Here is a 27426-nt window from a genome sequence, read left to right on the forward strand (position 1 = left end):
TTTTTTTTTCTTAAGCGTTGTAGCTATATAATTTCAAACATCCTCAAGAGCTATAACACATCTGCAGCAGAACTGGATATGAAGACAAAATTGCAGGACAGGAACACTTTAATTGTCCACTAATCTTCAGATTTCCTGCTATGTTTTAAAAAACTTTATTTGAGAAAACCTTTAGAGTGGCGGACAGCTGGCCGCCTTAGGCGGCTAGTAATTAAAATAAAAGAACAGAACGATTTTTTTGTTTGTATTAGCCTTAATCTTTGATTTCTGCCTAACTTATAGCTCAGTTTGTTTAAGCTTTTCATTGCCAACGTGAGAAAAGAAATTATCTCGGTTTTGTGAATATACTAGTGTTTTTTTAAAAATGATTTTATGACTCTTTAGAAAATAAAATAAAATTTAATTCAGTGTAAATTTAAAGTTTTAGAAATAAGTTCAATTTGACGCAGAAATAAATTGAAATTAATTATTATTTTTTAAAAATAAGAACATCGTAGAACATACGTATACTCATTTGATGTAATTTGCAGTTTTTAAAATGGTGCAAAACAGCAAACGCATTTTTATGGGATGTTATTTCCAAATTGCGGTTAGCCTAGCAGTAGGAACTATGTTTGAAGCTTTTAGAAATGGTGTAATTTTTAACCTGCAAAATTTGTATCATCCAAAATGAGGGTAGGAAAATAAAAAATTTCCCTTTTCAATACCACTAAAATTACAGAAGCTTTTTTACATAAAGATGGAATTATTACTTCAAAATTATTGGCAATCCTTTCGGCCTTGTACAATCCTGGAGAGTACTACAGTGAGCAACCCGACACCAGCGGTTTGTACCCGGATGACCGGGTCACTGTTTTAACAGAGGTACACTAATAATACTTTACTATTCTTATAGCGAATTGTTCTAACTATTAGATATAATTTTCCTAACCTTCTGAATACTTATTTTACGAAGTGAAATACCTTTTTTAAATTCATTTATACCTTGTTTAATTCCATCGATTTTAAGTGTTTTTACTATAGTGCAACTCTGTTCTTTGCTTGACATATACCATCACCTCATACATCAGAAAGCCTCCACACGTTTTTTTATAAGAAATCTACGCAGACTATTTAAAAAGTGAACCAGTGGTGCGCATGAAACCAAATTCGACTTAAAAAGTATTCGAGAGAAGGTTAACATATATATTTGAGAATTGAATCTTTGATGGTAGACAAGTAAATGAGACAAACCAATTATATTCATAAATAAATAAAAAAATTTAGACGCATATTTACTATCACTTTCTAATTTTTACTAGATATTGTAATAAATGGCTCTTTTGTAAACTAGTTTACCTTTATAGTGGTCTGATCGGACTACCTATAAGAAACCGTATGGAGGCTTTCAGTTATAGGAGGCGTTGCATATAGCCAGTGCTATGATATTCTATCCTTTACTTTGGGGATCTCCTAAATTTTCTCTTCAATCAACTTAAGATTTTAAATTTCATGACTTTCCAATACATGACGAAATAGATTCGATGAATGTGTTAGTGGCACTCCGCATCAAATGCCGGAGGTTCCAACAATTTCAAGCTTTCAAAATTGCTGGTATTAAAGCTAAAAAGTCGTTATTAACAACATTTCGGTCGATCCACACCACGCTTCAAGCATGATTTTTCAAATTTTGCCAACAGTTTTGCCATGTAAAATTTTTCAAAACATTATTATTATCAAATTTCAGTCGTTTGGCTGCTACACCCTTGCACCGCAGTTTTCTCCAGTACTTCTCCACTTGACTAGAGAGAGATGAGAGTGCAGGGTTATTAAAATTAGTTATAAGCATTCAGGAAAATTTCAACAATTTCAACTTCTTATATAAATACATCAGCATCTTATAAGGAAACAAATATAAAGCATTAGCCAAATTCATTCCATTTTATTTTGTTCTACAATATCGCATTCGACATTATTGTGATTTAAATATATATCATTCAAATTTTTAACATGATTTATTTATGAACAAATCCCTTTTTGGCCTTGAAAATAGATAAATAATGTGATCAAAATTTAACCACTTTTTATTTATAAATTGTTTTAAATTTATTTTTAAGTAGTGCTGTTTACAACACTCTGTTAATCCGGAGAAAGAACGTTCGGGGGAGTGATTTCGTAACTTAAAATATCATCTGCACTAATTGAGTAGAATGTTTAAGGTCACTCTCACGAACCATCAAGATTGAGTTCTGGAACGTGAAGATCCGAGAGCGCGTGAAGATAATTCACAGAAAACCATTTTTTTGCACGCTGTAGAATAGGGCAATATGATTGTTGATTAATTTATACGTACATTCATTGCATTTTGTTTAAACATACAAAGGTACCTTTTAGTGGTATAATAGTCTTTTGATAACTATTGACGTTTAAGCCGGCCAGGTGAACGAGCTGTTAACGTGCCTGACTGCCAAGCCAATGGCTGCGGGTTTGAATCCCTCTCAGGGCAGGATGCTTCTCTCTGTGTGTTGTCCTCTGTTGTTTGTGAATGTGGCCCACCCTATAAACGCGTATCTGTGGTATGTATTCTGTGGCTGTGTGACGCTTCCTATAACTGAAAGTCTGCGCACGGTTTTTAATAGGTAGTCCGATCAGACCACTGTGAAGGATATCCACTTACTGAACGAGTCAATAAATACAGAATATAGTTAAAATAAGAAAGTGGTAGCAAATATATGACTAAAAATTTATTTTATTTANTTAAAGAAGATTCACTTATCAACCACTACAGATTCAATTCTCAAATATATAAGATAAATTTCTCTCAATTGCTTTTATAAAAAGTTTCGGGTTCATGCGCACAACTGGTTCACTTTTTTAAACAGTCTGCGCGGACTACCTAATTCACAGCTAACTCGGTTCTACACTTTCACAGAGAGCTAAGCAATTGGCTTTTACCGAATTTGAAGGTGTTCGTTCGTTGTAATGGAACTGGGCGTCTGAGGCTATTACGGTCCTTTTCCCATTTATCCTAAAATTAGATTAAGAACAGGCAACGTAAGATGAGTAACACTTTTGACACCTTCTGTGACTAAGAAAATAATTTTAGTGCCTGCCGTTTAGAAAAAAACTATTGACGTCTAACTTTGTATTTTTTCTTTTCGTTTTTTAGCCTTCCTAAATTAACAAAATCTGTAAAGTTTAGTTTATTGTTATGTTCTTTGTTTTCTGAAACGCAGCTCTTGTTAACAAATTTTACATGCTTCAAGGTTCCACATATTATCAAGAGAACTACCACCTGTAAAAATTATTTGAAGAAATCGTTGACATTTATTTCATATTTTAAGATATTTCACTCTTTTGAATGAATTTCTAGCCATTTATTTTCGTGATTTCTTCTTTTCTAATGTTCATACGCTTTCTTTTGTTCGTTCTCCTTAGCTCTTTTCAGATTCATTCTTGAATATAGCCTTTTGAAAGCCATTTTGGGTGCACTTCTTTAGCACGTTTCTCTTTGCCCGTCCGTTCTTCCGTCATTCTCATGGAATTCTACTGCTGGAAAAGAGTTGTTTTCGAGTAATGATTTCTTTAACACCTACCTTCTCTCTCTTGCAAATATCACGGGGTGAGCTTTCATCTCCTATTTCTAGTACCCGTGTTATTTCTGGGCTAGAGCGTTCAAAAGCAATAAGCCAAAAAGATTTAAATATATCAATCTTTTGTAACCCAAATTTTCTTTATTTTCTAATTTACACACTAGGTTGCTGCACCAGACTATTTCTTAATGCAACTGAAAAAAGTTTATTTAATTTAAACTAGCTATCTAAATATGTGTATTTGTGATATATATTTTATACTCTTAGCTTGGGGCTTCTTGCACTCTCTTTTATTACACGTGATTTGCGTTTTGTAATAAAATATTTTTAATATTGTATATATTATGGAGTCAGAATTACATGGATAAATGGAGCTTTAAATTTCAAGATAAAAAATTCTGAAAATCAAAAAGGAATACATATATTGTACTAGCACCATTTTATATGTAATTCTATTGAATAAAAAATAAGTACTTTTATGACTTTTCACTTAAAAATAATGCGATTGTAAAGGGATTAATCTGCGAAATTCGAAATACCTAGAATTTGAAGGATTTTGTTTTGTTTCGAGGTAAGCATTAAAAATATATTCAATCCAGATTGTGTGTACAGGTAATTTCATAAATTTCGAGGTATGTAAAGTTTTCAAAACAAACAGACCGAAATAGAAGATCTACTTTATTGCATGGTGGCGTCTATTGACTATTTTATATGCTATTTATTAAATTCCTTTATTTCTAGTTCCACTTCCATGGCAACAATTTATCAAGCTTGCACAAATTCTTTTCTCCAGAAATTCTGCCCAAAGAGCTAGGAGGTCACTTAGGTGAAAAAGAATTCTCAGAATTTAGGACATATATTCAAAGTAAAGAATCTTTCGTCGAAAAGTTAAATCAATGCATCTACGATGAAGGAAATGTTTTTTCAAAGAAGAGGGAAACATAAAGTCTGTTTTCAAAAAGAAAACCTGAAAAATTTAACATTTTATTTATAATAAAAAAAACTATAAGACTTTAAACAGTGCTGTAACAGCTAATCACTTACCACTTTAGCTACACTTTATCAGAGGCAATGATTTATTTTGATGAAAAATGTAGCTCCTACTATATTCAGTAATATATGAGACCCTTATTTGCGATAGAAATAAGCCACAATAAAGAAAAGTAATAGCAAGTTAGGGTTATTGTATGAAATAATTTCTTTTTTTTAGCATACACCATACCCTACAATATTTGAGCACCTTGCAAAATATTTCTTCAGTAGTAGTGAACTAAAGTATATACAACAATTATCACGACTTAAAACAAGACCATCAGCCTATTCCACCCGTTAATCAGCAAGTTTTAAACATTTAAAAGTATTGCTGGACAAATTTCTCTTTATTCTAAATTTTAAAATTATTAATACATAACTTTTGCTAAAAATAGGGAAAATATTTTCTGAAACTTTAGAAATTCCGTAGTCGGAGTTTATTGCTTGCACTTTAACAAAGATTAGTCCACACATGCCAGAGCTTAAAAAGTAGCACACACTATTTATTAAGCTTTGGCATGTGTTAAAAAAGACAAAAGTTCCTTAGAATTAGATCTCGCTTTAAAATTTAATTCAAATCATGAAAATTCGGATCCAGATACATTAATTTAGATTTATTAAGACATTCTGGTTCTGAAAAATGAAAAAAAAAATAATTTTAACAACCTAACATTACTACTACTTTTTAATTATTATTCTTTCCAGGTGTGTGTGAGCCCTGTTTAATTTAAAGGAGAATGAAAACCTAAATTATGTACTTTTTCAATAATTATTTTGTTATTTTATTTTATCAGAAACTTATTAAAAATTAGTAGATTTCGCCACAACATTATTTAATTATTTATAAAAATATCAAAAATACAATCTGCAACTGTTTACGCATTGATATTTTTATACAGAACTTTATTACAAGATTTTTTATATTAAGGTATCTAAGTGATTTTTTGCTGAATACAATAACTGGTAAAAAAAAAAACTCTTTGGTATTTAAATTATTTGCACAACTAAACACTATAACACACTATAAATAAACATTATAACTATAACACAGCTTTTGAACTATTTGCATGATTTTCATTCCGTAAAGTGTTGCGGTATCTAATCACGCTCCGAGTCAGAGAGACCAACTTGCTCCGTTTTGTAAAAAATATTTTCTAGTCATATGGAAACTTAAGTTATTTTTAAGTTAAGAATTTTAGTGCAAAGTAATTTTTCCCCCGCTGCGAAACAAATATTCAAATAATTTATAATTCAATTTTTGAGATGGAAAATGAAATCATTAAAATTTTAAGATCTGATTTATGATAAATTAACATTTTGGAGAACAAATTATACAGAAACAATGCTAGGGAGGAGATACAAAGCGACGTAAACCGAAGACAATACCAAGAAATCAAATCAGAGTGCTAAAAATGCTTTTCAGTTCAAGTAGTTATAAAGAGAGAATATTTTCATGCCATCCCACCGGACTGTTCATAGATAGTCATAGTTTTAACTACTTATATTTTTTAGAATTTGTTACAAAATAAATACGAGCCTAAATTTTATGACTTCTCTCGTCACAGTTTTAAAAAACTGTTATTAACACGTTGAATGCCACGGTAACTTTACATGGTTTGCTGGTCTAACCAGAACGGTAAATAAGTACAAACTAAATTTGAAAATATTGACAAATTTTGCAAGTTTTTAAAATTCAGCATGATATTTATATATAAAAAAAAGTGGTGAATTTTATAAGCCTACGAATTGTTTACAAATAGTGGTGGATAAAAATCCACTAAATTGAATTTATTAAACCAAGAATGTTAACTTACTGTTTTTGAACTTACTAACCAGTTTCGAAGAAATCGATATAGATACGAATATTACACGCAGAATGGAATCAAAAGACAAGTGCTCCTAACAGAGTATACAGAAATTAATTTAAAAATCTACTTTAAACTACCAGCTAAAAATTATAATGTTTTTTTTATCTTATTAAGACAAGATGTGAGCATTTGATAGGGCAAAATTAATATCAAAACATTAAAAAAGGTGTTATCTTTTAGTTGGCGATATTCGTCTGAAATATCAGCGTTTGATACTTTTTGCGTTGCATCATAGCAAGCTTGCGAAGTCTTCCAATTTCATTTGTTGTTTCTTTCGTTGGAATTTAAATTGAAAGAATGCATTAAATTGAAAACACTATTAGAATATTAATATTGGATGGCACGCTTTTTTAAGTTTTTTGGCGTAAAAATCAATCGGAAGTAGTAAACCGAAAGTCTTACAATGACGTTTTACCGCTAACGCCATCTGTGCTTAGCTTTACACAGTCAACTATCCATAAAAAGGAACTCTTAAGGAGAGCGCAACAAGATGTCTACTGGACTGCTGACCAACTAAGGGTTGTTTTCTTTAAAAAATATTCCAGATTTAACATTCAGAGTGATTGTAGGCGTAGTTTGATTTGGAGAGGGCCTGAAACCCGAAATCACCCATCGCATGTATGATAAAGAGATGCATACCAAAGAGGCATGGTCCGGGATAGCCTGGTCAATAGGGCGCTGGGCCCATGTCCGAGAGTTCGTGGGTTCGATTCCCGCTGGCCGAAGACTCCCCGTGTAGTAAAGTGACTGTTGTACGTTAAATCTGTCGAGTCGCAAAAGTCCTCCATGTTCACAACAAATCAAGACCTCTGGGGGTACTGGATTGGAGATTGATCGTTCTCTGATTCAGGTCAAAATTACGATCTGTGGATGGATGTATGAATGGGTCCGCTCTATAGACGGATGCGACGTATGGTGTGGCAGAAGTCAAATTCTTGGCCATAGATGGCGCCACTGGAAAACAAGAACAATCGAACCCCCTCTGCCTAAACAGGCATACGTCCACAACAACAACACCAAAGAGGCATTGTCTATGTGTGGAGTATGTATTTTTGGTGGAGCCATCGATGATAATTTCGTGCTAGTGAACGATACAGGATGATAACGCAACACTGCACAGGATTCGCATCGTGTATGATTATCTGCAGTAAAAAACAATTCAGCGCATGGAGTGGCCAGCTCCATCACCAGACTTGAATCCAATCGAACATTTTTAGATGCTTTAGGAAGACGTGTAGCTGTTCTCAATCCTCCTCAGACCCTTGTTACACCTGGAACTGTTTTGCAGAAAATGTTTCGCACTTATAACAGACCGCATAAGCTATGCGAAGATAGCCCCCGAAAATGAGGAAAATAAAAAATTCAAACTGCATTCGTTTGACCATTTTTTGACCACAAATGACCACCCTTTAAATTTTTTTGACCACCCTTATTTTGGACATAATCCTGAAAATTAAATTCGGGGGCTAACTTCGCATTTTCACGCCAAATGAATAAAAATCAAATTTTTATATTNCTATTTTTGTGTGTTTTATATTGCATTAATTTCTTCAAACCATTTTAGTAACGATAATAATACTAAAAAAAAAAATTACAAATTTACTCGAATTATGTGTTTCTAATAATCTTGGCTTCGCCAGTCACCGGTGACTACCGTGGCGTTACGAACAAACTCAGTGCCGGTTACAGGTGACCCCCATGACATTCAACGTGTTAACTTACCGTTTTTGAACTTACTAACCAGTTTCGAAGAAAGCGATATAGATACGGATATTACACGCAGAATGGAATCAAAAGACAAGTGCTCCTAACAGAGTATACAGAAATTAACTTAAAAATCTACTTTAAACTACCAGCTAAAAATTATAACAATGTTTTTTATCTTATTAACACAACATGTAAGCCCTAAATTCCCCTCATGCAGCAACAATATAAACCAAATTATAGCATGTTACGCGGATGATACAGCTATAGCTATCAGATCCATGAATCCTAATCAGGCTATAAAAAATATGAACAGCCTTATGCCAGAGATAGAAACCTGGCGTGCAGATAACAAAATACCAATAAACGCCAAAAAATCAAAACTATAAGAAGGAAGAAAATCTTAAATAAAAATGTCATTCTCTTCAGCAAAATCGTCACAATTGTTAATCAAGCTGATTACCTAGGGCTTACTATTAATAGTAACCTAACCTGGAATCTTCAAATCAAAAAAGTTATCAACAAGGCTCATGTCGCTTACAGCTGCCTCCGGCTTTTAATAAACTCCTGCTCACCACTTTCCTTAAACCTTAAGAAAACACTATACACAATGTGTATAAGACCAATCTTAACCTACGCATGCTCCGCCTGGGGATGCATTAAACAAACCCAAAAAAAGAAACTTGAAGTTGCTCAAAATAAATTTCTAAGGCGAATTACTGGAGCCCCATATTACCTCCCGAACAGCGCCATCAAAAACGACCTCAACATCAGCACTATCAATGACTCTATCAGTAAGCTAAATATCTCATTCTTCAGTAAAGCGAAAAATCCTGATCCAGCAGGCTTCAATAAACTACTGAATAAAGAATTAATACCAGATATGAGACTTTATAACCCAATAACGTCATTCCTATCGTTAGACTGTGTTCTTTCAAGGCTCTATAAATAATATTTCCCCTCCCTTCAACCAACTATGGATACTCCCAGAGAGGTGAAGTGACCTTCATGTGATCGCCGACTCGAGAGTATCCTCCCCTAGATTTATACCTAACTTGTCCTTTTATAAGCACGACAACAAGTTTAAACTTACGTCAACCAGTGCTTCTGTTATTTCTCTTGTTTTTTATTGCTAAACACAGTACTCTAGTCGCCCACGGGCATCAACACAGACGAAGAAGTGGAGTGCCCGCCCTGCGGGCAGGAACTTCGTACTACATCTCAGCCTAAGCCTAAGAGCATTAAATAGGACAACAGGGTGCGTAGCGTTTGTAAAAAGTACTTAAAGGTGCTTTTGGGGGGATTTCGTTTTTAAAAGCTTTTAAAGGCGCTTTTTTCAGCTAGCGTTTTTAAGAAGTGCTTTTTTTCCGAATAATTTTTTTCTTTCCCTTCAGTGATATCTGGTGGATCCCATGGATTTCACGAAAAATGGGGACTTTGCTACGTAATCATTCACGCGGACTTCATGTCGTACCCACGTTATGACTTGCGCATGCGCGCGCACTTGAAACCGAAACCCGAGTGCTCCAATTCGGATAGAGAATATCAGATCCTTATGCAATGTTTTTCTTTTTAATTTATTTTAATTTTATTCTTGTTTATTTTATTTTACTTCTAACACTTTTTTTGACGTAGGGGGTAATTGTACTTTTGTTCTGAGTTCAGGGTCAAGTTGAATTCACTCGGTGATGTGGGAAAGTACTGATTGTTTCGATTTACGCCCGTTTCTTTTTGGTTTTTTTAATACTAAAACTGTTTATAAAAAGTTTTTGTTTTTCAATAATATCATTGATTGAATATGAATTTTTTGAGTGCTTGAAAAGTTTTTAAAAAGTGCTTATTTTTGATTCAAAGATTTGGCTACGCACCCTGGACAAAATTAATATCAAAACTTAAATAGCGTGTTGGGTTTGCTATGTTTTGAGTGTTATCTTTTAGTTGGCGATATTTGTGTGAAATATTACCGTTTGATAGTTTTTGGGTTGCATCATAGTATGTAGTCTTCCGAATTCATTAGTTGTTTGTTTCGTTGGATTTTAAATTGAAAGAATGCGTTAAATTGAAAACACTATCAGTATATTAATATTGGATGGCGCGCTTTTTTAAGTTTTTTGGCGAAAAAATCAATAGGAAGTAGTTAACCGAAAGTCTTACGATGACGTTTTACCGCTAACGCCATCTGTGCTTAGCTTTACCAATACCGCCTAGAAAGAACAGGCTTCAGCACGGGTTACCATAAATATCCCTTAGTAGTCCAAACGTAATGACATATTTCGTATTTTCAACAACTGCGCATCTTAGTACCCCTAACGTAATGACATCTTTCTTATTTTTCGTCTACTGCGCAGTTAACTTCGTCACATCGGACTACTAAATTGATCCGTGCTGAGGCCTTTCTACTTCTAGGAGGTGTTGGCTTTACACAGTCGACTATCCATAAAAAGGAAAGCTTAAGGTGGGTGTAACAATGTGTCTACTGGACAGTTGACCAATTAAGAATTGTTTTCTTCAAAAAATATTCCAGACTTAGCATTCAAAACGATTGTAGGCGTTGTTTGATTTGGAGAGGGCTTGAGACCCGAAGTCATCCATCGTACATCGAGATGCATACCAAAGAGGCATGGTCCGGGATAGCCTGATCGGTAGGGCGCTGGGCCCATGTTCGTGGGTTCGATTCCCGCTTTCCGAATACTCCCCGTGTAGTAAAGTGACTGATGTACGTTAAATCTGTCGAGTCGCAAAATGTCCTCCATGTTCACAACAAATCAAGACCTCTGGAGGTACTGGATTGGAGATCGATCGTTCTCTGATTCAGGTCAAAATTACGATCCGTGGATGGATGTATGAATGGGTCCGCTCTATAGGCGGATGCGACGTATGGTGTGGCAGAAGTCGAATTCTTGACCATAGATGGCGCCACTGGAAAACAAGAACAATCACACCCAACTCTGCCTAAACAGGCATACGTCAACAGCAACAACACCAAAGAGGCATTGTCTATGTGTGGAGTATGTATTTTTGGTGGTGCCATCGATGATAATTTCGTGCTAGTGAACGATACAGGATGATAACGCAATGCTGCACAGGATTCGCATCGTGAATGATTATCTGCAGCAAAAAACAATTCAGCGCATGGATGACCAGCTCCATCACCTGACTTGAATCTAATCGAACATTTTTAGATGCTTTAGGAAGACGTGTAGCTGTTCTCAATCCTCTTCAGATCCTTTTTACTTTTGCAACTGCTTCGCAGAAAATGGTTCGCACTTATAACAGACCGCAGAAATGAAAGCATAGCTGACTTGATGCTAGAGGTGATCTTACTCCATATTAAAGATACTATTTCTATTTCAAGTTGTGACGTCTTATTTGTTCATTTTATGCAAATGTTATTTTCTGTTACACCATAATTATCTTGTTAATATTTTTTTTCTTATTGCAGTACAACGTGAATCAATTTCATTGCGTAACTTTTTGATTTATGGTCATTTTCAGGGCTCGAAAAACCGCCCGTCCTCGGCGGTCAAAAATTCCCCGCGAACAATAAATTTCTCGAATCCAACGTCCGCGCGGACGGCGATTTTTCTCGCTAATGTTCGTGATACATTTTCGATTTTTGTTATCTTACATGAGTCTAGCACCTCACTACTAAAATGACCCTCTAATCTCGAAATACAGCAACATACTACGCATGGTGGAATTGATGTTTTCTCTGTCTGGGAGTACTGCAGCGGTTGAAAGGGGCTTTTCAGCAATGAACTTAAAAAAACACATTACTTAATGGCCTTGTCTTAAAAAAGAAGCTTTAATCGCAATTATGAACATCTACCTAAATGGAAAACCTCTTTCAGATTTCTGTGCAGAAACCTCTGTACATCATTGACTTGATTGATTGTAGAACTGGCAAACGTCATATTTGATTCATTTAAAAAACGCAGTACCATCGGATAAATGGACAGATAACTTGACCTTTGTTATTTAAATTATTTCATTAAAGAAATAAATTATTTCAAAAAAGAGATACTAGGTTTTACTATTAGTAACCTAGTATTTCTTTTATTATTGTATAATGTAATCCTAGTAACTGCTAATTCATAGTGTAATTTATATAAATGTTAGTAATAAATAAGAGAAAATTATATTTTTATTTATTTAGAAGCGACGGGTTAGTTTCAAAGGAGGGCGGGTACATTGCTGGACAAGCCGTCCTCGGGGACGGGTAAAATTTCTGAGTTTTTTCGAGCCCTGGTCATTTTTCCTTAGTTTATCATAAACTGGTGAACTTTATGATAACCAGTGTATGATCTATAGCAGTGGTTCCCAACCTTTTGTGGACCAATGCTGGCTGACACATATCGCCCCTTTCACTTTTTGCTCAAAAAACCATTCATTGTTGCTTGTGAGCAACCAAACACTGAATATATGCAATGTTATTTGATTTTAATTTAAATTGTAATGCAAATAAGGAGGCACATTTATCCTGTCATTTTTATTAATTAAAAAAAAATTGTGCATCGTTTTTTTTTCAAGAAGAAATGATATTTAAAACGGAATAATCAAAACAAAAGTACATTTTTTTAAATTCATATTTTAATGTAATCAAGAAAAACTAAAATTTGAGAAAAAAAATGAAGATTGAGAAAGTACATTTTTACCACTTCAATGACTGCCCTGTGCTTGGTGTATTTCAAGTTAAAGCTTGAATGTCAGGTTTTATGCTCCTCAGATTTAAACGGGGGTCTCCTTTGAAGCAAATGTCCAACCTTGCTCTTTGCATTGTGAGCAGCTGGAAGACAGAACTAAATCCTGTCTCCGCTAAATATGTTGACGGGAACGAGATAAGAAGTGGCTCAGTTTGTTTCCACAATTGTGGATAAGTGTCCATAAGCTTTACCCAAGCTAACTTGTAAGCGTATTTTTTAAAGACGACTTTAGCCTCACAGTCATACTTCAAATCTAAAATCTCAGTCTACAAAGAGGAAGTGAGCTTATCCACAACTTCAAAAGAGAAAGGATCGAAAATCCAATCCGGAATTTCCAATTTCATTAAATCTTTAAATCTTGATTCCATAACTGATCAAGGTGATCAGTAAAAATTAAGATTTTATTTTCGAGAATCTCGATATCTGCCATTGAACACTTTTTAAGAGTTGGAAGTTGCATTAAGCTCTTTGCAACCAATGTTTGACTTCTAGATATCAAACTTGACGATGAATGAAGATATGATTCCCTTAGCCTTGATAATGTTCATTTTATTTCCTTGAAGTTTTACGTTGATTTCCTTCATTTTTTCAAGACTATGGGTGAGGTAAGCAGTTTCCAACTTGCGTTGCTTCAAACTCTCACTTAAAACAAGATCAGTGGTGGCGAGAAACTCAGTAACCGAATCCAGCAATTCGAAGAAACGGCTCAGTTTCCTTTTGAAAGCCATCTCACAGCTGTATGTAGGAGCAGAAATTCGAAAACTTCATCATTTTCATGGCAAAGTTCTCGGAGCAAACGGTTATTAGGAGAATTAGCTTTTATTTTATTGATGCCAGAAATAACCAATTTTTCGCAGCCAAAAGTTGACGATGAATGACATAATGAATGGTGAGATAACTTCCGGTACTTCTTTTTTAAGGTGACCATGAAACCCAGTATGACAACCAGACATGATTGGAGCACCATCTGTTGCACAAGCACTTACATTTGTGACGAGAATTTCTTTTACCTCAAAATAATCTTTGACCAATATAAAAATCGACGATCCTTTTGTATCTGTGTTCAAAGTTCTTGTAAACATTTCCTCGTTAATCTCCTTACTCTCATTTATGAATCTCACGTAAGCTAAAACAGCTTTGTAATCTATCACAGTTGATTCATCAATCTGCAACGCAAATTTACCTTCTTTCAGAAATTTGATGAGTTTTGATTCAACGTCAGCGGCCATCTCATCAATATGCCTGGAATCAGTATTATAGCTCAGAGGAACAGAGTGACTTATAGGAATTTCGCCTACGATACCAAATCGTATGACGAAAACGATCCTGCACTTGAATTTTTTTAAATTCTCAACTATCATAATACTTTGTCTACACCAGAACCGTAAGTTTCATATATATTTTCAATTTCAATCTCAAATAGCTTTTATTATTAATATTATTAGCAATTTTTATCTTTTGAATACTCGTCGCCCCCTAAGGATTATCGCCCCCTTGAGAAGCTCTATCGCCCTCAGGTTGGGAACCACTGATCTATAGCATTTCTGAAGGCCGGGATAGCCTGTTCGGTAGGGTGCTGGGTCCATGTCCAAGAGTTCGATCCCCGCCGGCCGAAGACTTCCCGTGTAGTAAATGGTAACTGATGCACGTTAAATCTGTCGAGTTGCAAAGTCCTCCTTTTTCCCATAACAAATCAATACCTCTGGGGTACAGATCCAGGAGTTTCCTTGTCTTCTGGATTGGTTCAAAATTACAAGGTTACGGAGTTGAACATTAATAGTCGTAAACCCAAAAATTGGGTCTGCTGTTCAACGACGGATATAAAAAAAATGAAATAAAATATAGCATTTCTGAATCGTGTATGTCTATGTAATATCGCTTGAAGTGTGTCAAAGGGGGAGGGGATGAATTTTGAAAAAGATGTTCAAAAATAAAAAGTGGGTGATCATTAATAACCAGTTCCAGAGCTCCATAAACGCAGACAGGACCAATTATTCCCCCTTTTACAAATTTTATATCTATTAATTTGCTTTCTAAAACATTTTTGTACAGATTAATGAAACCGTAAAAGCCTAACCAATGTGTCAAATGAATAAATCATTTGTATTATTTCCCTCCATCGCTGATTAAACTTCATTAATCCAGTGCCCGCGGAAAGTTTTAAAAACTATGAAATCGTTCTCTAATCTTTTATCCGTTCCGTACATTCACTCGTTTTGTGATTTCATACCCAGGGCAACAAACTTCCCATAGAAGTAGAACGCCCTGAGCGCCTCGGACTGAAGAACTTAAAAAAAATTACTGAAGTTGAAAAATTATTATATTTTGATAATTTTTATTTTAAAAAATATATTGGTAAAATTTTACATGATAATAGATTAAAACTTCAAAATAGATTAACCCTTTAATGGGCCATTTATTTCTAATAAAGTTAATTAAAGTATTTTTGGAATTGAAATAATTATAAGAATAGCTATTGATATAAGAAAAAAAAACAATTCTGTTTTAAAAAAGATGCCATTTTTTTGGTGGTCCATTAAATTTTTGGTGATCCATATTTAACCCGACCTATTAGGAACTTATTGACTTTTATTTTTCGTTATTTATAAAATAAATTTCATAAATTCTACAATCTTCAAAAAGAATCACGCATTTTATAACTTTTATACGTTTTTTAAAACTAACAAATGGTTACCTCTTTCATTCCAACGCACTTCAAGAAAGATGAAGTTATTAACAAATGGAAACCTAAATTTAAAGTGGTAAAAAAGTTCACCATAGACTTTAAAAGTTGGTGGTAAGTATACTTACCACGGCTTTAGAAAGGGTTAAATAATNAGTCTGTTGAGGATTATCTTCTCAAAAATTGACTATAAAAGTTGAAAAATTATTATATTTTCATAATTTTTATTTTAAAAAATATATTGGTACAATTTTACATGATAATAGATTAAAACTTCAAAATAGATTAACCCTTAAATGGGCCATTTATTTCTAATAAAGTTAATTAAAGTAATTTTGGAATTGAAATAATTATAAGAATAGCAATTGATATAAGAAGAAAAAAAACAATTCAGTTTTAAAAAAGATGCCATTTTTTGGGTGGTCCATTAAATTTTTGGTGATCCATATTTAACACGACCTATTAGGAACTTATTGACTTTTATTTTTCGTTATTTATAAAATAAATTTCATAAATTCTACAATCTTCAAAAAGAATCAAGCATTTTATATTTTTTATACGTTTTCTTAAACTAACAAATGGCTACCACTTTCATTCCAACGCACTTCAAGAAAGCTGAAGTTATTAACAAATGGAAACCAAAATTTAAAGTAGTAAAAAAGTTCACCATAGACTTTAAAAGTTGGTGGTAAGTCTACTTACCACGGCTTTAGAAAGGGTTAATAGATCAAAAATAGATTAAAACTTCATGAAATCGAAACAATTATTTATTTTTAAAGTTAATTTTCTTTTGCACTTTGAATGTCTGATGTTTAACAACTAACATTTTCTTGAATTATGACATTTTTTTTTATTTTCTTGTCCACTTTTTATGGACTCAGATTTTTGAAACTTGATATGGTAGGAAAATTAACTCCTACATTTAATTTGATGATTTATTTAAACGAAAATCTAATTTCACATTAGTGAACTTTTTGTTTTGGATATACTTGGATTGAAGTAGTATTGAGAGTGCCTGTCCGCGAAGCCGACAATTAACCCTTTCATTTGTGGTGATGCCCTTAGGTGACAGGACTAGGGCACTAATGGTTTTGGATAAAGCTTATGCATTATTGAAATCTGTATATCAGCCATTTACGGACTTTTTCACATTCATCTGATAGGAGTTTGAGTATGTATACTAAAATCAATATTAACCTACTTGAACCATGCTCAAAGAAGGAACCAACCCGAGTATTACTACAAAAAGGTGAAGACACTGTTCGTTCTCTTTCCAGGGCAAACAGCGTAATAGTCTACACAGATGGTTCCTCTGATATTGACTGTAACAGAGGTGGTGCTGACATCTCCATCACTTACCCCTCAGGAAATGACGTCAAACTCAAAATACCCACTGGCCAAATTGCTTCGAACTTCACCACCGAATTAATCGTTATTAAAGAGGCTCTTGCCTATTGTCGCTCCCATTCTCTAAAAGACTCAATAAAAGAAATTGTGATTTTCTCAGACTCAAAATCAGCACTCGAAGCCATACATAACCGTAATACATCAATAACGCCAGAAATTAATACCCTTCTTCATTTACTAAATATCCGTTGCACTCTCCAGTGGATCCCAGCTCATGTTGGAATCGAGGGGAACGAATGCGCAGATGCCCTTGCAAAGGAAGCACGCGACGATGATCAACCTCGAGCTGTCACCTGTGCAGATGCGAATGCTGTCGCCAGACGAAGAATATACAACCAGCATTTGTCCCACAGTGGACTGATCGTTAAGACACGGTTCCCAGCAGATCCCCGAAGTCAAGCGTGTGCGGTTGGGTAACCACTTGGATCAGTTTGCGTAGGGACCGAGGATATGCAGTATTGGTCCTCGTTAAACTGTGCTACCGTAAAGTGCTCGACTTCGCGCGCAGGTTGTCGGGCTACCGAAGCGGGGGTGCCATCCCCTTTGCAGAGGATCAAAATTGTGATGGCATGTCTTCGGATCATACTCCGGGATGTTTCCCAGACCGTCGCCAATAGCCCATTGTGCAGCTCTAGTGCGACGTAAACTAACAGCAACAACATCAACCAGCATTTTAGCAAGGCAACAATCCCCGATTTAAATTTCCCAAGAAACCTCTCCTCTGCAATAGCTAGGCTACGTACTAGACATTTCAAGGGCATGAAGATCTCACGCACTCATATATAATTCTATCCCATCTGCAAGTACTGTCCTCATTTGCAACTAACTCCAGACCATGTTTTTGACTGCCAGGCCATTATCGGCTCCCTCTTTCAACTTGAAGCACCCCCTCCCCCCATCGAAATTCTCCATGGCCATCGGGCTCCAGAACTTGCAAATCTTGTTATCAAGACTTTTGGAGGACTCTAATCTTTGCACTAGCATAAACACGACAAAAACAGCAGGAGTTTGAGTAGAATTACCAATGCAAAATATGAAGGCCAACTTCTGAATAGATAACTAAATTAACGCCTACTTTTAATTTGATGATTTATTTAAGCGAAAATCTAATTTAACGTTAGTGATCTTTTTGATAAATCGTTCGTTGTAGTGGAACTGGGCGTCTGAGCAACACCTCCTAGAAAGAACAGGCCACAGCACGGGTTACCATAAATATCCCTTAGTAGTCCAAACGTAGTGACATATTTTGTATTTTCAACCATTGCGCAGCTTAGTACCCTTAACGTAATGACATCTTTCTTATTTTTCGTCTACTGCGCAGTTAAATTCATCTCATCGGACTACTAAATTGATCCGTGCTGAGGCCTTTCTACTTCTAGGAGGTGTTGGTCTGAGGCCCTTTTCCCATTCATCCTGAAGTTAAACTAAGAAACGTACATGACAAAATTAAAGTTTGGGGAGCAAATGGAGTTCTTGAGAAAAAAAAATGGCACTTTGCCATTATTAGGCAATAACAAAATTACAAGTAATAAAAATGTACATGAAAAAGGTAAAATTAAAGTACAATGGGAAAATAAACACTAATAAATATTTACAGTATTTACAGTTTGGAAATACATACAAAACGGGGGCGAGTTAAAGGATTATAAGGATGTGTGTATATGTGTAAGTAAATGGATTAGCTTACCCCGAGGGGTTGCTCTTTCACAGGGATAAGCTGAATCTGCGTGTGAATAACTCAGTGAGTGTTTGTGTTGTTAAATGTTAGTATGATATCAGAAGTGTGCAATGGGTCGAATTTTTGCATCCTCTTTGAGATTTATGCAGTCGAAAATATCAGTAAAATTTGCGGTATCGCAGGTGGCGGCTTTAATGAAGAAGTTTCCATTTAATTTGTTGAAATGATGGTCAAAGCGGTCAATGTTAAGATCTCTATGAATGGCGTTGTTGCGGATAAACCATCTGGCTCCAGTGAGTTTTCTCAAGATGTTGTTTTGGAGTATGATAAGTTTTTTGAGATCTTTTTCGGAGGCGTTACACTAGGCAGATGAGGCGTACTTCATGATAGGACGTATCATCGAGGTATACAGGAGTTTTTTCAGTTTTAAACTAAGGTGTCGGTTATGAAAGAGTGTTTGAAGTTTGTTGGTTGCTGCATATACTTTATTTTTAATGTTATTTACATGATCAGACCTGGTCAGTTTTTATTAATAATTATCTTTTTGATGAAGTAGAGCTGAAAGTCATAATATATCAAAACAGAAGAGAGTAAGAACTGGTACCCAATAAATTTTATTTTAGCTTTTTTCGAGAATAATAAAATATCCATAACTATCTTTTTTATTATCCGATACAATTTATATATTAAATTACTTCCTTTCTGAATTCTGCTTAGGTTTACTCCTCCGGAAATTAATTTACTATAGTAATAGCTCCATTACTAGTGTTTTCTCTTTTCAGTCTCGCTTTCAGGCCAGATCAAGGGTCAAAAAGAAGGGTCAAGGTCAAAAGAAATTTTTTATTCGGTAACAGAAATTTCCGTTAGATACGCCGTGTGACCTATTAGAATTAAGTCTTGATAATGTAAGTAACAAGAGAGATTATGTAAGTATAAGACAAACTACTGCTGAATACAGATTAGCCATATTTCGCGATATAACGTGACAAATTTTTCCTAGTCAATAAAACAGATTATTTGTAAGATGTTTATTATCGTCCAAAAATTTTTGCAGGAAATATAAATTCTCGTGACAATAACATATGCAATAACGTGACAATAACATAATGTTGCCCCAGATTTATCCTTATATTACTACTCTAGTCTAAGAAGTTATCAAAGATTAACCGCAACATTTTCCTATTTCTCAAAAATGATAAAATATTAACATCTTTCATCTTCTCTCGTATTCATTGTACTTTTAATCCACCCCAACTGCAGAATGACTCGATTTAAATTTGCTTTTCATAAAATAGTTCAAATATAAAAAATTTTTATTTTGATTTGAAGATTTTTTAATATATATATATATATATATCCCTACTGTGTGTGTTAAATTTAGGAGATTTAGAAATTCTTTCTCCAGAAGCAATATACAAAAAGTATAATTCTTCAAAAATTTAGCATGCATTGTGCACATTTTGTGTTGTGGTGCATCATACAGTGGCGTCAGCGTCACTTTATAGGAGTAGACAACACTTCCGCAACGAAAGGGCTAAATTAAAATGTACATCACTTGTAATGTACGATAGGAAAAATAAGCATATTTCCAAATATCTGTTTAAAAAAATATATTTTAGTTAAAAAAATGCATGTCATAAGATTTGACTGGATTTTTCTAACTACTATATTTTACAAAGTCAACTACGAAATTCAGGTCCGGGATAGCCTGGTAGATAGGGCACTGAGCTCATGTCCAAGTGGTCATGGGTTCGATCCCCGCCGACCAATGACAAGTGTAGCAAATGGTGAATGTTCCCACAACAAATCATACTTGTGGGAGTACTAATCCAGGAGTTTCATTGTCTTCTGGATTGGTTCAAAATGACAAGGCTACAGAGTCAAACATTAGTAGTCGTAAACCCAAAATTGGGTCGGCTGTACAACGACGGATATAAACTAAGGTATAAAAACTACGAAATTCAAATAAATTCGAAACGTATTAATCACTCCGAACATATTTTTAACTAGCTGAACATCTGTTCTTTGTATGAGTTTAAAGAAAAAGTAAATAGTCAATTAATTGTTATTAATCAATGCTACCCATAAGGCATAAAACAGAAAGGCATATGCTTCTACAATTAAAAGAGCTAAAATAATCTGAGCATTTTTTTCTGCTTTTCTCATTCATTAAATTTTTGTTTCGAAATTCAAAATTGTACATAATTTAAAATGTAAATTTGCAATTAGAGATGTTTCTTATTAAACAAAGATAATTGCTTTTTATTTTGAATTGATATTTTTGTTTCGAAATTCAAAATTGTGTATAATTTAAAATGCAACTTTGCAATTAGAGTTGTTTCTTATTAAACAAAGATAATTGCCTTTTTATTTTGAATTGATATTTAATTAGTATATTAGAAATCATTTTGAGTGATTTGCAACTTGATTATTTTCACTTTTTTTAATATTTTTTATAAGTCATATTAGTTAAGTTGCAATAAATATTTCTTTAATTTGAAGATTGTATCAAATTTTTAGTTTAAATATAATTTGTTTTATAATGTTAAGAATGCTTTAATATTTGATAATTCGAATAAAATTATACTTTTTTGTAATTTAAATTACTTATTTTTGATGGTATTCAATCTTTCACATAATCGAAAGGTTTTCTATTATATAAAGGATGTCATTATTTCAGATTTTTGAAAGTTTGCAAGATCTGTAGAAAATCTTCTTTAGTACCATAAAGTTATGTTATAGGACATATTTAAAAATAATAATAATAATAAAAAAAAAGAAAAGAAAATTATTCGATTCTAATTTTTATTAATACTTTTCATTATTATTTTTTTTTAATGAAAGAGAGGTTTCAGCAAAAAAATAATTCGTCTTTGGGCCTTTTTTAATTATAACAGAACGTTTCATTAATATGAACGTAGTGTAAAAAATGAAGCATAATATGAATATAATTATGGTTACGACTTATTATATACTTTCCACATTTAGTTTTTCTTTAATCATTTAACAAACAATAAAATTTTTCCTTTATAATTGGCTTATTGGTGCCATGTCAATTTTTTTTCTTTTTTTGAACATATGCTTCAATAAAGAATAAAATAATGAGGTACAAATTTGTGAAAACTGTATAAAATGGTTTCTTTACTCCTTTATTTTTAAAATTTATTATACATTTTTTATTATTCATTATTTATTTTATATTATACATTTTATAATTTATGAAGATCTGTTCTATACAGTTAACTAAATATACAATTAAATCGAAATTTGTCACAACATGAACGAAACTTACAAAACTCAACTTAAACACTTCTGCGAAAAAGACGTAAATTATCGCTTTACAATATTTGTTATTATTTCCTTCTTCAATATTCATTAAAAAGTAATTAAAATTTTAAATAATTTTTTTTAAATAATAAGATTTAAAAAAAAAAAATTCCGTTCTCGCCTATTTTGTAGAGAGAAAGTCCAAGATCGATGTAAAAGCCATGGCAACGAAAAAGCCAAAATCTAAATTCTTTTAAGTATTGATACTTATTAAATTGATACTTCTTTTAAGTATTGAGCGCTTTGGTGATAATTCGTTTTTGAAGTCGATTATTTTCCTTCTTTTTTTTCGTTTTGAACTCTAGGACAGTCGTCATTTAATACTCTAGAGTTCAATTATTACTCATAGCACGTCTATACATGCTTCACAAAAATATTGATTAATTCTAATTTGCTGAAATAAATATGAATAATAATCGGATAAAGCAGTTGAATATTTTACATCAATTAAAAAAATTAAAACTAAGTGTTTTTTTCCCTTTCCTAACAGCAAAATTTAAAGGGAAATGTTTAGTGGTGCCATCTGTTGGACCTTATAACACATCCTGGTGTACGAAATTAATGCTACCAGTCAAGGATAAAATAAACGCAAAATTATGGAAATATCGAAATTCCTCATCATAACAACAAAAATAAATAAATTTTTGTTTTCATACCATGCATTCTTTTCGTTCATAAAGGAGAAAAATTTTTCATAAAATGCTGAAAAACTACGAAGAATTTCATCAATACGGTGATATTTTTTGTTTGACAATATTACTAAAAATTTACTTGCGATTAAGTTCGCATTTTACTGTACATTTAATGAAGAAATCAGTATTCTTTAACATAAAATATTGAATTAATGTCATCATTCATCGTTTTTAAATGCCAATAACTCAACTACAAAAATTTAGAGATTGGATTTCACTGTAATAAAATTATGTAACGCGAACATTAGTAACACGAAGAATTATGAGTTTTTATTTAATATTTTATCTGAGATAAAAGCTTTTCTCACGTTATTTTGACATATTATAAGAATTAAATAACGTCCCACTTAGGTTAATAAAATCATACAACTGTACTGCGTACTACGATATACATTGATTATTAAAAATCATCACTTATCATAAAAATGACTACTCAGTATAACGATTAATTATTTTAATTAACTACACTAAAAATTGATGATACAGATTAATTTTACTATAAACTAATTATATCGATTAATTTTACTAAAAAACCAATTATATCGATCATTTATTAATTTACCTAAGCGATAAATTTATATAATTTTTAGATAAACTAAAACGATTAATCGATATAAAATATCGATTAGCACTATTCTATATCGAATTAGTCACAGTCACTGTTACTTTTGGGTCCCAGTAGCAGTAGTAACAATGACTGAGGAGTAGCAGTTTTGCCCACCTCTATAGATATAGAATGGAATCAGCTTGTTATATTTACTCGTTCTGTATAATGAAATTCATACCCAGGGTAATTAATTTCTCTGAAGTAAAACTCCCCGAGTTTTAGTTTTTACAAGCCGACAGGATATTTCATTATAATTTATTTTTTTTAATTATATTTACTTTAAAATTTAAAACATATATTGGTAAGGTTTTTAAAAAGTAAAATTATTGTATTGGAATACAATCAAAAATGCCCGATAGCGGGAAAATAATTTCTTTTTTTCTTTTGCTTTTTGAATATCTATTATCTGTTGTTTAATGGCTAAAATTTTCTTGAATTAAGATTATTTTTCCACTTATGATGTCATATGTTCAATACTTTATATGCTAGGAAAATTAACGCCTACTTTCTTCTGCATGCTTTATTTACACGAAAATATCCCATTACGCTGATGAACTCAGTTTAATTCAGAATAAGCTTATTTATAAATCATCTAGATTGACTTCTTCATGAAAAATAGGCGTTTCTTTAAAAGCAGTAGTTCAAAGATTAAAAGTGGAAGGAAAGAATGTTTTTTAAACCAAAAATTTAATTTTTTATATTATAGCCTTATAAGTTCTGTACATCCATAAGTTAAACCTACTTCCATACTTCAAAAATTTAATTTATCCTCCACTAAAATAAAAAGGAAACTGTTTGATTAGAATTATCAATTAAAAATTCTGCACTTAATTATACTTTGTTTACTTCAAGAAAGTCCGCTTACAAATGCAAACTTCTCCGATTTGAAGTATGCTACAGGACGTGACAAACTATACTTTAACCCTTACCTTTTATACTTANTGTGAAAAAAAGAAGGAAAAGATAGAATAATAATAATAAAAAAAATAACAAACAACTGGGGGAAAAATAATTATTAAAATTCGAAAAAAAGGGATAAATTTTTTTAAAAAAATCCGGAAAATAAAAGATTTAATCCTTTCATCAGCCCACACGATTATATCGCAAAAAGAGCGCTTTCTAATATTGTATCAATATAGACAAAGCAAAGTATCATATCAATACAATAGTGTGAGGAGCACTAAAATTTTTACAAAAATTACAACAAATAAAATAGAACATAATAAGTAAAAATAACACTTGAATACAGAATATAAAATGTAAAGCGAAAACAGAATTAAACATAATCTATAAAGCAAGTAGCGAATTCAAATGAACGAACATGAACGGGAAGTTCATTATTAATGATCTTCTTAATATTAAATTTTAACAATAACTTTTATCGCTCCTATTATCGGAAAACTTTATATTTAAATTGATCCTTTGTTAAAAAAAAAGTGGTGGACCAAATTTTTAATTAGATTATTTTGGAAATTTTTTTGAATTTGTGATTTTTACACTGTTTTGATTCTCGCGACGAAAGGGAATTTGAATTTTCAAATTATTTATACAATCACAGTTAAACGTCCTTCTGCGTAGTGACCTCCTCTATTTACAGCAAATTATGGGAGGTATGGAATCTCTTCCACAGACTTGGTATTTTTTCCATAGACCATCAAAACATACTTCTCCTAGCGACCGGCAAAATTCAAATAAGGAACAAAAAAAAAATCATCAAAAAATTATTAAGTAGATTCAAATGTATTCAAAATATTTGTGGGAGGCTCTTATTTGGAGAACTCTTTTTGACGAAAGAGAACGACAACCTCATGTTGCGGTCAGAGTGCACTAGGGACGATATTATCGAAGATTTATTTTTCGAGCTGAAAGCCAAATTAGAGAAACAATTAGCATGAAAAAAACTTAACATATCAAACAAACACTTTCCAATTTTTTATTAAAGTTAAATAATATTTATGATATAAATTAAATGACAACTAAGACAAAAAAACGTAATTGTTTATTGATTTAAAAATAGTTCTCTTATTCATAATTGAAAAATTTGTTTTTACTCATAATTATATCAGTATGGATCATTTTTATCGACGATGAGTTTTGTTCATCGATCTGGTTTTCATTACGCCTACACGAGTGGAATTTCCGCTCCAAGGAAATGACACTGAGTAAAATAAAAATCACTTGCAAAAATCAAGTACGTTCTATAGCATTTTGAAATCAATGGAGATAACCCCTAAGAACGACCAACCTCCATTAACGAGAATTTTACTGTGGAACAGAGGGTGGTCGCTCCCGAGAGGTTGAATCGTATATCCAATTTTTCGCACCATTATTAGTTAGACTATAAATATTTAATTCTTTATAGCGCAACTTGATTTCGTTTCATAATTTTCGAACCCTCTTTTTTTGTTTTCCCCATTGAAACTGCTCGCATTCATCAATTTTTAATACGCACTGATGCAACTATTCGAGTTGGTGCCCCACTACCTTTACCAATTTTCATTGGAAATACATAAAGTGTAGCACCTGAAATTGGAATTTCACCAATATTGGCTACATTTTCTAATATAAACAATCTATGCCTTAGTACATAACCGTGGCAGGGTGAACTGGTGCTGGTACCTGGATCAATGGACGCGGTATCAGAGCCCACTCCTTTGATACTTCTATACTCCGTCATCCACTTACAAGCTTCTGGTGAGAATCCTGGAAAATGCAATGTTGAGGTGTCATCGCTTGTGGATCCGAGAAAAGCATCACGGTCGTTCCATTTGTGGCCCCAACCAGAGTTCAATAAAACTATTGTCCCATTCAAACTCCTCTGTGTAGTGCGTTCCCAGTTCATGACATCCTCAACGGTAGCTACAGCGTCAGGACTAAGTGATGCTTTTCTAGTTATGTCGATGACTGCTGCTTTCCCGAAGAAGGAACGGGCTGGTATCTCATCAACAGTAATTTCTCCTTTGACAACATGTGCCGGAGCATCCATGTGCGTACCAGTGTGCGTGGGTAGGTTGAGAAATAATCATATTGAAGCCTAAAATAAAAATAAAATAATAAAATTGTATGATAGGTATTTTTTTATAACTGTCATTGAATAGCCGATCCAGTTTTGAGCTTACGACTATCAATATTTCAACTCCGAGGCCTTGTGAATTTGAACCAATCCAGAAGCCCGGGGGACTCCTGGATTAAGTATAGGAAGAAATGTGCCTTTGTACAGAACTTTTTGATTGAACTTTATCCGAGTTTTGTTTGGTTGGAGAAGGAAATCACGAAACCTCTCATGTATAGCATGACAGCAAGGGGCCTCTAAAACCCATTATCCGTCTACCACTGAGGATATTTTATTTTAGCAGAGTGGTCGGAGCAAACCGAAATTCAGAATTCTTATCGTCCAGCCATCGCTAGGGTTCAAACCTCATCGCTAGGGGCACCTCATCGGGAGGCCAGAGCTCTATCCACGGACCCACCATGGCATTATAGAAAATTTATGATAAAAGCAAATTTGTTAAGTAAACCATCCCTGTATATTCAACACCTGTCAAATAACAAGACAGAGATGCCAACTTGTCTCACTTTGTAAGCAATCTTGTTTTCCAGTGGAATAAAAAATTTTGGTTTTGTAAGAATTATTTTTTCCAGAGCCTATAAATTCTAATAAAATGAGAAGTGTCGCAATTATCTTGTGAAGAATCTTTTAAAGAGAGGGCGAAATTCACAATAATTCGGCGAGTTTGGTTTGTAATTCTCTATCTCGTAATAAAATATTTTGCAGAAAATAAAACAATTGGCATTCCTGGCATACTTGCAAAATCAATTAAATCCCCTTTTTATTAGCTGATCATTTGAAAAATCTTTTCGGAACGGACGAATCATATATGCAATTGTGCAGATTCGTAATGGAAAAAAATAAAAAGCTTTAGCTTACATGTGGTCATGGCTAGTTTGACTAACTTATTTTTCTTTCACTTCAATTTAACAAATCCAATTTATCGAATTATCTAACAATATAATTTTCGTATTGAATTAAGTAGTGATTTAAATAAATTAAAAGTATTGAATTAAATAAATTAAACCAGTACTACCCCATCCACAAAAACCGGTAAAACTGGTTGTTTAACTGTCAGTTATATCATTTTTACTCTGAATGTCA

General features: G+C 33.1%; 2 protein-coding genes across 3 annotated transcripts in view; one reads left to right on the forward strand and one right to left on the reverse strand.

The window, feature by feature from the left end:
• LOC107446773 (alpha-tocopherol transfer protein-like) overlaps positions 1 to 27426 on the forward strand; it is a gene marked incomplete at its 5' end in the record, with an annotated part of 42583 nt that overhangs the window by 3667 nt on the left and 11490 nt on the right. Inside the window, 1 exon segment of one of the 2 annotated variants that reach the window (XM_043056030.2) lies at positions 4314 to 4745. Within the exon segment in view, the coding sequence (XP_042911964.2) occupies positions 4314 to 4517 (204 nt within the window). 2 annotated transcript variants of the gene reach the window in all.
• LOC107446772 (isatin hydrolase-like) lies at positions 25184 to 26301 on the reverse strand. Its single transcript, XM_043056028.2, has one exon. It carries the CDS (start codon positions 26257 to 26259, stop codon positions 25708 to 25710), a length of 552 nt encoding a protein of 183 aa, XP_042911962.1. The 5' UTR covers positions 26260 to 26301; the 3' UTR covers positions 25184 to 25707.

Source organism: Parasteatoda tepidariorum, chromosome 9 (genome assembly GCF_043381705.1).
Source record: "Parasteatoda tepidariorum isolate YZ-2023 chromosome 9, CAS_Ptep_4.0, whole genome shotgun sequence".
Classification (NCBI taxonomy): domain Eukaryota; kingdom Metazoa; phylum Arthropoda; class Arachnida; order Araneae; family Theridiidae; genus Parasteatoda; species Parasteatoda tepidariorum.